A 12598-nucleotide genomic window follows, 5' to 3' on the forward strand; every position below is an offset into this window, starting at 1 on the left:
TGAATTATTGATGATTGTAAAGTCAGCTCTTAGATTCAATCGATCTGTTTGACACTCAATTTGAATAGTTCTTTTTGCTAAGGGTTATCAACGGATGTCATTTTTGCAATATTTTAACCACATTTCAACAACACGTTTTATATCGGACACTAGATTTGATCATGTGAGGCTTAATATTTCCTTTTAAAACGCGATTAAAACGTTCGACTGATTTTAACGGAGATGACTCCCCGTAGTGTTACGTTCCACTTTGATACGAATAGTCATTGATTCATCCATTGAGTATTATTATGCATGTATAATAAAATTCAGTTACTCTGTGGATCCATCCAGTTCGCTCAATTTTCGTTCGCTATTGAATTTTGGATCCTCAATGTTTACAAACTTTGAACTTTCGTTGGCCGTTTACACGTTTTCGATTTGAGCGTAACTTGTAACCTACCGAATAAGACTATTTACCAGATTTGTTATCACATAAGCAACACGACGGGATGCCACATGTGGAGCAGGATCTGCTTCCCCTTCCGGAGTACCTGAGATCACCCCTAGTTTTTGGTGGGGTTCGTGTTGTTTGTTCTTTGGTTTTCTGTGTTGTGTCATGTGTGTTGTTGTTTGTCTGTTTGTCTTTTTTATTTTTAGCCTTGGCGTTGTCAATTTATTTTAGATTTATGAGGTTGACTATCCCTTTGTTATCTTTCGTCCCTCTTTTGTAAGTCTTTTGTAGTTGAAACGCGCGTCTGGTTTACAAATTGATAATCCTGATATCTATGATGAGTCTGTATTTAGTAAATTAGATTTTCATAGATACATGGTGTAAAGAGATTAGAACATCGGAGAAGTTATATTGCCTTGTGTATACGACATATGTTAATTTTATTGATACATGAAGAAACATATTTATTCAAAAGTAGCATTTTTGACGTCAGTTTATTTGTCGCAACTCAGTGGACATGTTTCCCGTCTAATGACATACATATATTGATAAACCGTGAGTCTCAACAAACATGTCAAAAAGATACTTGAATCTACGTGCGGCGTCATAATATTGTTATAGGCTGTACAGTACCCTATAATAGTTGATGACTTCTACAACCATGTTGAATTGTATAATTGGCACTTTTTTTTTTTATTCATATACAATTTTTAACCCTTTGATTTGTTACATTGAAGAAATATTGAATGTATAAACATAAAACTGCATGTGCCACCAATAACAAACGTCTAACGATCATGAACTCACACTGGTAATGATACTTGCCATAATTACTTCAGCTGGAATGCATGACAATGCATTATGGTCTTTATTGTTTATTGGATTCATTAAATACATTAGGAAATGTTGATAAAGGCTATTACACCAATCGATAGTTATTTACTATTCACACACGACAAGCTTTTTTTTTAACACATTCAGTAATTGTCTTATTGATGGAGTTAGTCACCACAGTATATGTTAACCCATATAGTAATTATTCTATCGACATATTACGAACAACGCGTCAGACTTAATGATAGGGATGGTCAAACATGAAAAAGATAAACATTTTTACATAACGAAGGTCAATAAAGTCCAATGTTTAAGGTCAAATTTAGCTAACAATTTAAAGAATGTCCTTTCTAAAATTGAACATAACAAAATAAATCGATTAACTAATCAAATGGCAAAACTCAAAAGCTCAAGTTCATCAAACGAATGGATTAGAATTGTCATGTTCCTAACTTGGTACAGGGAAAGAAATGTATTGTGTTTGCTTATATTCATGTTACTTTTTGGGGATAGATTAAGCTAAGAGTCAATTGGTATTCTGAAAGGCGCTAAAAATGTCCCTCTTATTGCCGCTTTTATCGTTACTGTTATGTTTTCAATTTTAAGAGCGCTTTGGACACATGGAATTAATAAAATTTTGATTTTATTATTTTTATCAAGATATAAAACAGCACGTGCACTTTCTAGATATTTTCAACAATACTAATATTTATCAAGATGATACATTTTCTGTAAATCCAAGCAGAGTTGTCCAGCTATTAAGAAAAAAAAAACTATCAAAATTTTTTGAAATATCAAACAAAATGCTATTTATATTTAGTGGATATATAATTTAATAACACGTACATTGGTAGAGCAAGGCTAAAGACTCATCAGATATTCTTAAAACAATTAAATCTTGAGATCATGGCACATCGCTTTCAGAATTGTTAATTATGAATGCAACCATTATATATATAAAATTTCTCAGATATTAAATACAAAAAAATAACCATTTTTTTATATATCTCAGGCATACATTTCTTGCACATTGGGGGTAATAAGTATTGGACCTGTTATGATATGTTTTGGAGCAGTCAGTTCTGTTAGCTGTATTTTGATTGGTTGCATAGCCAGCCGCCATATTAAAAGATTTGCTTTCATCAGCGCAGGCGCAACATTTAATATTGGTCTACTTATAGTATTATGGTTATGGAAACCGTCTACCTTAGATATTCCAAATTGTTTCGTGGTAGCAGCATGTTTAGGATTATGTGATGCTATCTGGCAAACACAAACTTACAGTAAGTTATGTTATCATAACAATTAGGACATGATCATCAATTTAGTACTGACTTAAGAGGTATTGTCAAAATAAGGCATACGATACCAAAGGGACAATTAAAAGTCTAGTCTACAAGAGATCGTAAAACACTAACACAAAAACACAAAAACGACAAAAGAAAACAATGGTTTACAAAAAAAACACAGAAAAGTAAAGATTGAGCAAAACGAACCCAACAAAAATCGAGGTGACACGCGTTGTCACTATAAGAACACTTATCCATATAAATCAACATTAACACTGCGATTACAACTAGTGGAACAGGATCCTTCTTGAGAATATGAAATCATCATATTTGTTGGTAGGGTTTGTGTTGCTCAGTCTTTAGGTTTTCATGTTGTGTTTTATTTACTGTTTTCTTTGATATTTATCGTCTCTCTTTATTAGAACTGTAGACATCAATGTACTTTCTTAAATCAATTACTTACGAGTTTAAATATCCCTTTGATATATATCGTCTACCTTTATCAGAAAGGTAGAGGGGCAATGTACCTTATTAAATATATCATTACCATCTCATCGGGGGTTTCTTACTACTAACAGTAAGTCAGGTGACTGAACTTGCATAGTTATCTTACCCTTTCAATCAATGTCTTATACAAACAGTATTATCAACATTTGAAGGAAACATATTAAATCCCCTCTGATAAAAATCTAAACCTAATCTCTATTCTCAGCATAAAGATTGAAAAAAAAGGAAACGAATTAAGCGTAAAGGTCATGTATTAAGTTCTATTTAACATTACAAGAAAAGAATTTAAAAAGTGGTTTATATGTATTTAATGAAATTGAACTCACTGATTTACTACTAGTATGCAATATCTGTTCATGATGAGGATAAACCATGCTTCTAATCTATTAAATAAATTGACATGTTGTATGCGCATCAATGTCCTATAACTCTACATAAATATATGTATCTTTGCCATAAAGTATCTTTTTACTATCTGTGTCCCTAAAGTTCATATGAAAGGAGACATGAAAAAGTCAATTTGTTGGACTCTTAAGTTAAAAATTCTAAATATTTTAAATATACAAAAGGGTGTATATATAAAAAAAAAGATGTGGTATGACTGCCAATGATATTTATACAAAACAAAACACCAATCTGTCTTCACATAACGTCTTTGGAACGCATTGTTCAGCGTGACATGGTTTATGGTAACAAAGCAAGGAAAATGACAAGATATTAAAAAAATGAGTTTTATAAACATATTTGTTTGTTATTATAGTTATACTAACACAATGTTGACTGCTGTATCCCCATTTTGTTTTGCATTTTAATAGTTATCAAAGGTCCCAGGATTATAATTTAGTACACCAGACACGTACCTATTATGCCTGGTTTGTTTTTGTTTACAAATTGTTGTCATTGATTATAATAGTTTTATGCGAATGTCATATAAGTGATAGGGTTAGCATCTATAAAACCATGTTTCATCCACCATCTTGAGATGCATGTATCAAGTAGATCATATGACAGTTGTTTTCTATACTTCAGTTTATACTGAAGTTAATTCTTCAGTTTTATCATGTACATCTTTTGAATATTCATTTTATAAAATTTACTGTTTGCAAAAGTATAAATTATTCTAAATTATAGGGATTTTCTGGTAACGAACAGAAAACCCTTGCCGTTTTTGGCACTACCTTTTTGATCTTTTTGGTCCTCAATGCTGTTCAACTTTGTACTCGTTTCTGCTTTCAAACTTTTGTATCTGGGAGTCACACGTAGGTCTTGTGTGGACAAAATACACTTCTGGCGTATTAAAATTTTGAACTTGTTGCCTTTTGTTGGCTGTTGTTCGTGTGATTCTTTGTCAATTGTGTTCTCCAATTTATTTATATTGTAGTCCTGTGTTGTCATTTTGATGTTATATTTCACATGGCCATAAAAGTGCGAGGTTTGGCATGCCACAAAACCAGGTTCAACCCACCATTTTTTCCTTTAAAAATGCCCTGTACCAAGTCAGGAATATGGCCATTGTTATATTATAGTTCGTTTCTGTGTGTATTACATTATAACGTTGTGTCGTTTGTTTCTTCTTATTTTTGAGTGTAAATTCACATTGCGATAAGACGTGTCACGGTACTTGTCTATCCCAAATTCATGTATTTGGTTTTGATGTTATATATATATGTTATATTTGTTATTCTCGTGGGATTTTGTCTATGTGTGTTACATTTTAGTGTTATGTCGTTGTTCTCCTCTTATATTTAATGCGTTTCCCTCGGTTTTAGTTTGTTACCCCTATTTTGTTTTTTGTCCATGGATTTATGAGTTTTGAACAGCGGTATACTACTGTTGCCTTTATTTTTCTATTCGTTTGATGAGCTTGAGCTTATGGTTTCCGATTTGAATTTTTCTTGGAGTACGGTATTTTTGTTATTTTACTATATATATTTGTAAAATCATCAAGTGATCATTCTATTTATTTTACAAATTGCAAAATACTGATAATAGTCTAACATTAATAAGACCACCCAGCGGACACCATAGTCTGCATCTTATTCATCAATAAAATTAATACATGTTTTAAATGTCAATATTTGAGGGAGTTGTTAAACCTTAGTGTGCTTAGATCAATACTTTTGTATGCATACGCAATGACAAATTAAGTATTTAAATTTTCATTTTCAGCTTTATTCGGAATAATTTTCATGCATAAACAGGAAGCAGGTTTTGCATCTTACTGGATGTTCTACGCAACCGGATGTGCAATTGCGTTTGGATACAGTTACTTCCTGTGTGTTGAACATTTTTTTGGAATTTTGGATCCTCAATGCTCTTCATATTTGTACATGTTTGGCTTTATCAATATTTCGATTTGAGCGTCACTGATGAGTCTTATGTAGACGAAACGCGCGTCTGACGTACTAAATTATAATCCTGGTACTTTTGATAACTATTGAAACAAACAAAAGTATTAATTTTAGCCGTAGTAATAATTATCGGACTTATATGCTACTGCGTCATCGAAATGAAAGTTCAGTTACAAAGTCAACATATAAAAGATATTGTTGCGTTATAACATGTTTAGAAGACTTTATATCGTTAATCTGCATTATATTGATGCTATATTGTACATCATTATTGTGATGGAACCAGATGTAAATCAATGTACAAGTTAGTTCACAATTAACCTTCGTGTATTGATTGCCTCTGATAACGAAAACAAAACCAAAGAATTCCCCAGCAAACACTTCAAAGTTAAACAACGTTATTTTTTAAAGTTGAAATGACGTAAAAGGACCTGTTGATTTGGAAATTGGAATGACGTCGAAAATATGTTGTTGATAAGTACGCATGTGTCCAATGGGTCATCTAATAAATGAATACATTTTGAAGTTTAAAGTTCTCTTTATTTGAATAGATTTGTTTCCTCATACAGTCTTTTATAAATCTAAAATCTTCCTCTATTAATTATGTCCGACACTTCTTGGTTGGTATAAATAACACAGTCCAGAAAAACCACACTGCATGGTTGCTTATAAAGCAACAGAATTTGACTGGTGTTCAAATCTCGTAAATCGATAAAAATAAAGGCAACAGTAGTATACCGCTGTTCGCAATTCACCAATCGATTGAGAAAAAAAAAAACAATTCGGGTAACCAACTTAAGTGAGGGAAACACATAAAATATCAGAGTATAACGAAACAACAAAAACACTAAATTACAACAAAAAACCAAACGACAATGCAACACACACACAGAAACGAACTATAAGATAACAAAAGCCATTTTCCTGACTTGGAACATGACATTTTAAGAAAACATGGTGGGTTGAATCTGGTTTTGTGGCTAGTAAAAACTCATTTCATGACAGGACTACAATACAAATAAATGAAAGAACATACAGGACAGAGAAACAAAAATATAATCAATATAATAGAATATTACAACATGAAGATAATTATTAAAGTTACCAGGATTATAATTCAGTATGCCAGACGCGCGTTTCGTCTACATAAAACTAATCAGTGACGCTCATATCAAAATATTTAAAAAGCCAAACAAGTACAAAGTTGAAGAGCATCTAGTATCCAAAATTCATAAACGTTGTGCCAAATACGGCTAAGGTAATCTATGCCTTGGGTAAGAAAATCCTTAGTTTTTTTTCGAAAAAATCAAAGTTTTGTCAACAGGAAATTTATAAAAATGACCACATTATTGATATTCATGTCAACACCAAAGTGTTGACTATTCGACCCAATGGTGTAAATAGTTATCAAAGTTATTAAAATAGAAAACAGAATTTCCCGGAATACGATTTCAATTGCTTATAACGAGAACTTTAAAGAACGAAAATAAATAAACAATTTCTAAGGTTGAATATCAATAGATTAAATAGGCATTCATTCGATTTAATCATAAGACTCATTAGTGATTCTAAAAGAAACAATTCAATGTAACATACAAAAACTAACTTAAGGTTATTGCATAGAAGGATACTAGAATGATTGAAATTAAAGTACTTTTACTAATCATCAATGACAACAAACAAAGCGTAACGGATTGCTATACACACATATGTTTATGAATATTTCTCAAGTGTAACCGATACTTAAAGTATTGAAAACCCAAATACATACACAGTTGGACAATATAAAACAACGAATGGTATACAAAGTGCACCCATAACTAGTATCAATGTCAACATTATCGATTAGATCAAATTATTGCAATTTTAGTTTTAGCACAATCGTACAATTGTTAGAATTATCATTCCTTTGGGGAGTAAATATCGTACTTTTCAAAATCAAATAACTAAACATCATGGTATCATTATCTTAAACATTTAAGTGTCATTGATTTCGTAATAAAATTCTTGAATACAAAGAACAAATATGTTTTGTTTACTTAATTATGGCTTTACGTGAAATAAATGATTGAATAACATTGGATTTAATAGAAACCAGAATTTCCCGGAATTTAATTTCAATTGCTAATAACGAGAATTTATTAAAGAACGAAATTAAATAAACAATTTCTAAGGTTGGATATCAATAGATACAATAGGCATTCATTCGATTTAATCATTGTACATTGTAAAAGCTGAAATAGTATTAGAGAGAGGCAAATGAATATTATCGGTGAACTCTTTCCAAATTCCTTACAAAGCTCGGTCTTATTTATTGAAATGTTTAGTTCAATATGTTTGCTAGGGTTTATGCAAACTCCCTGGCATTTCCCGCTTAGATCCGCATACCGATGCCTCATTCCAATGATGGAGTTAACGAAAACAGTTCTAGTTCAGAAACAATCACTATACGGAATTTGGTTTTTATGTTGAATGTACTTGTCACATATGGTCGGACAGGATCGTTAGCAAATCTTTTGATAAAGCACACATAAGTTCATACCCTGTTCATATATAAACCCTGTAATATAATAGTGGATTATACGTTGCTTTAGATAGCAACATACACCGTCTGTTACAAAATATCAAGTTCTTTCATCATACAGCTCTAGAAGTCTTTGGATTGTTTGTGTAGATGCTCTCTCATTGACATATACATTTCGCAAGGAAAAGATACCCACTAGCGACATTAAAGAATATATTTTACCTATCTTACAAATTATGTTATACGTACGTAAGAATAAACAAAAATGTACATACACATAGAGTTGTCTTTCTTCTCACAAAGACAAAAGATTTTTTTGTTTGAATAGAAATCTAAATTAAAGTATAAAACATATAACAAGTATTATGCTCTTTGGATTGTCATGTGGCCAATGTTACACAAAACTAAAGTTTTTTACAGAGTGATACATTGGCCTACTTTGTCGAACCACCTTGTCTTACTCGTGTTTGGACTGACCTCTTGTTTCAGACCGACATTTGATTCTCATCACCTAAACTGTTCGGCATGGAAGTGACTTTAGAATATGCATATGCATGTATGGAATATTTACACAGATATACCACATCTCACGAACTCATTGGTATATGGAACAAATATGAGAAACAGCTAGTGTTATATGTCTAAATACACAAAATAAATAACATGGCGATTTAAGACATTAACACTATGTTATCTATCTTTAATTGATATCGCTAATACAACTTTGCAATAAGTCATATTATTTCACTAAACAAAAATATGTAATTAAGAAAGGGTTAAAGATAAAAACATTATAAATCAGATAATAAATCTATATTTTTTGTAGTTGTTGTTTTACCGCGAGGGTGTCATTTTAGAATATGTCAAATTGTAGATTTTCAAAATTATACAAAAATCCCTGATAGTCGTCCAATTCAATTGAATTTAACAACGTGCTACCCTACGTTACACCTGATACAAACTGTATATTAACCTTTCTCAACCAATAACCAATCTATTATCTATCCATCAGATAATTTATTACACCTCGTTTCGGCTCCACTAGATTTAACAGAAGCGTTCAAATCAGCTTTAAGTCAAAGGAAGGTAAAAAAAAAAAGACGAAGTTGAAGCTTTTAAAACCAAAAATTCCAAATCTGGTTAAAAAGGGTCTTTAATGAAACGATTCCAATTAAAATTGCACATAAATGTTTCACTTGGCTATGCCCAGTATCTGTCATTCATATGCAGTGGATACGTACTTATAGAAACTTGCATTTAGCACAACTGTAGCTATGTGTGAAAGCAGATGAGTATATATCATTGGATTGCCTATATTCTTTGTCTATACAAGAAATAGGAACGTGACAATGTTACAGTCATCTCATTTTCCTTGGTCTTAAATGAGATTGTCAATCGAAATTGAAAATATGTAATAAAGACAGAAACCCAAGCAAATGACAGAAAACAGTCGAAAGATAATGTCTTTTCAACACATTGAGAAAAATCCCTCACCTGATGCGGGCTTCAGCCGGCCCCCTCAACAATATGTGTACTAGTTCAGTTAAAAATGACGCTACACTTAACTCCAAAACATATTAATGAACTAAGATAAAAAAAATATATAAGTCTAACAAAGGTCCGAGGCTTCTGACTTTGGACAGCCACAAAAAAAATGCATGGATTCAGAATAACTGTAGTTTTGTTTGGAAGCAGATGAATATATATAATGTGTTTGTCTATATAACAAGAAATAAATGTAACAATGTAACAGTAATCTTATTTCCCCTTGTCTTAAATGTTAATTTCACATAAGAGTATGCTAGGTAATCAGGATTAACAATAAATAATCCCGAGCACGGGGTCGTGCTTCAGCCGGCCTCTTAACAAAATGTTAACTAGTTCAGTGAATATGAACGTCACACTGAACTCCAAAACATATATAATTGAACTCAAATTAGAAAAAAAAACATACAAGACTAAAAAATCCCAGATGCTGCTGACTTGGGACAGACGCAAAGATATGACTTAAATGTATATTTCACATAAGAAGTTTGCTAAGTAATCAGGAATAACATTAGACCAGTGACCACCACCCTTTAATATATCCATTACTATGTGACCGTTCTCGGGATCGTTGACAGGTTGATGTTGGTTCCAGTTGCTGAATTCCATCTCGTTCCCATCATCATAAAACCATGAATCTTCAACATGTTCAAGTCCTCTGTACCCTTGTATATGAACAAATTCGGCTGGATACCAAACTATAATGTATAATTGCTTAAAGTTCATAAATAGAGTTTACTTTACAAACCACTCGTCCTACTGGTAAAAACTTTCATCATTTAACGCAAATTTTCTATTAATCAGAAGCATCTCAAGAATTTAGTCTTTGCAATTTAATTTGAATATCTATACTTAGAAAACTAATAGTCGTAAAGCTTGTTCTTTACAATCTATGTTTATATTTTACGTAGTATTTGAATTATAAAAAAAAATACACTGGCATGTTACCATCATTTATTTTTTAGATAAGCTTTTGTATTATTGAAACTTTTAAACGTAATTAAAACAAAATACCTATATGGTCAAAATACTCATGTGGTCCGGCCCGGTAATAACCAAACGAGTATTATTCTCATATGGTCCGACCATACGCGTACGGTCGGACCATATGAGTATACGCATATAATCATGACCATACGCGTATGGTCCAAATACTCGTATGGTCCGGAACAATTATACACCTGCAACTGCAAAATATTTCGTATGTTAAGTAAATTTCTTAATTCATGCACATGGATTTGTATTCTAGATATTGATTGACCCTTCAAATCATATTTAGTTATCAAAGGTACCAGGATTATAATTTAAAACGCCAGACGCGCGTTATAATCATTTATAGAATATTTCTGTTTTTAATTTAATTTTGAATGTAACGCGTCTTCTAATTGGCTGACAGTGTTTTGTTTATCAGCTTGTAGAAATTATTTAATAATGTGACCGTGAAAATTTTTCATGATTTACTCCGGTTTAAAATGGATTTTAGAATTGAATTCCAAGCAATGATTGTAATTTTTGTTCTGTTTATTCGAAATAACATGAAAATGTGGTGCACACTGAAAAATAACCTGCTACGTAGTCAGTCAATCAATTAATTATTCAACAAATACCAAGTATCAGAAATAATTCCAAGGGCAGCGATTGAAACAAAATTAACCAATAGGTGACGTTATACGAACATTTATATCATCTATTCAACGAAGAAAGTCATGTGCTTATTCATTCTAATAACCATACCTAAATACTGATTTACATGTTCTTGTTTGTCATAACTATCAATCTTAATCAAGGCAGCATTTTGCTGATGACAAAATTGTACTGCTGTATCGTGATTTACCAATGTGTCAAAGAATCTAAAACACGAAACATGACTGTAATAATGATAATCATCTGGACATGCATCTGTGTCAGCTGAAAATAGAAAAACAAACAAATAATGTAGGAAAACAAACGATATAGGTCAAATGTAAAAAATAAGAGTACACAACTACGAATAAAGTAACCTTTTATTTTAAGGAGCCCACCATCTGATTTGCAAAGATTATGGACGGAATATTCCGTATTACATTGATAACTTTTTTTCATATGGCCGGTAATTGTTTTTTTAAAAGACAAATCTCGGAAAGAAAAATGTTCTTTTGTTCATAATTATGCTCTGAATTTTGTGTGACAGAATTTTTATTTTCTTCCCACCTTGGACATTTTTTTCCTGTCCTTACCGGGCAAGCATGTTCATTTCAAAAATTCTCCTGGCTCTTCCCTATAAAAATTTAATGTAATTCATTAATTATTTTTATCTATTAATTACACACGTCAATAGAACAGTAGAACTTTAGTTTTCCCAGCTAGTAGGTCTATTACTGCAGTAATAATCATCGACATTTGAAAGGCTGTTGAACCCAGTATTTTGTTTTTATTTATTCTGAATAACTTTCTCTACCACATGCAATTACCTTCAACGTAAGTGACAGGTTTAATGTAAACAGCACCGATTGTCAAATCTGCATCGTCTTTACTGGTAAAAACATTCGAGTGACAAAAGCAATCTCCATCATAGTATGATGCACTTCCGGTCGGGTTTTGCCCAATACATTCACGAGCACATTGGATAACAGTTGATGACGTCAATGTTCTCGTCAAGTTCAAGCTAAATTTGTAGTCATACTGGAGTTGTAACTTTAAGTTTTTGGTATCTAAAATTACAAAATAATGAATATGCAAAGAATTTGGTTTGAAGTTCTTGCAAGTATTTTTATTATGAAAAGCCAAAATGATACTATTATGGTCGCAAAAATACAACTGGGGATTTTTAAAGCATTGAATGAACTCTAAGAAAACACAACAAATATGATGTTCATACTTAATGATGTAACTTCTCCCCTTAATCAATATCCGACGGCATAGAATCAAGTTACTAGAGATCAATCATTATTCGTTGGATACCCGTTTTGGGGAATTTTGTTGATACAAGTGAACTATGAATTTACATGTTGTAAATGGTTAACGAATTATAAGTCTTTGAGAATCCACGAATTGAAACAAATATCCATGAAAATGTAAGTTTACTTGAATCCACAAAAAAAAGGCATTTACAGTATTAGGCCTATTTTCTAAATAT

At 31.8% G+C, this 12598-nt stretch overlaps 1 protein-coding gene and 1 long non-coding RNA gene across 2 annotated transcripts; one reads left to right on the forward strand and one right to left on the reverse strand.

Annotated features, from left to right (window-relative positions):
- Nucleotides 1–1428: 1428 nt before the first annotated feature.
- Nucleotides 1429–5623, forward strand: LOC143074212 (protein unc-93 homolog A-like). The gene is made up of 4 exons (XM_076249762.1): nucleotides 1429–1446; nucleotides 2280–2550; nucleotides 5233–5346; nucleotides 5508–5623. The coding sequence occupies exons 1-4, from the start codon at nucleotides 1429–1431 to the stop codon at nucleotides 5621–5623; spliced, it is 519 nt and encodes a 172-aa protein (XP_076105877.1).
- A 3809-nt stretch (nucleotides 5624–9432) lies between these two features.
- LOC143074852 (uncharacterized) lies at nucleotides 9433–12167 on the reverse strand. The gene is made up of 3 exons (XR_012978126.1): nucleotides 11934–12167; nucleotides 11218–11391; nucleotides 9433–10181 (listed from the first exon to the last, which is right to left on the reverse strand). It is a non-coding gene; the product is annotated as an uncharacterized LOC143074852 (long non-coding RNA).
- Nucleotides 12168–12598: the final 431 nt, after the last annotated feature.

This window comes from Mytilus galloprovincialis, chromosome 5 (genome assembly GCF_965363235.1).
Source record: "Mytilus galloprovincialis chromosome 5, xbMytGall1.hap1.1, whole genome shotgun sequence".
NCBI lineage: Eukaryota > Metazoa > Mollusca > Bivalvia > Mytilida > Mytilidae > Mytilus > Mytilus galloprovincialis.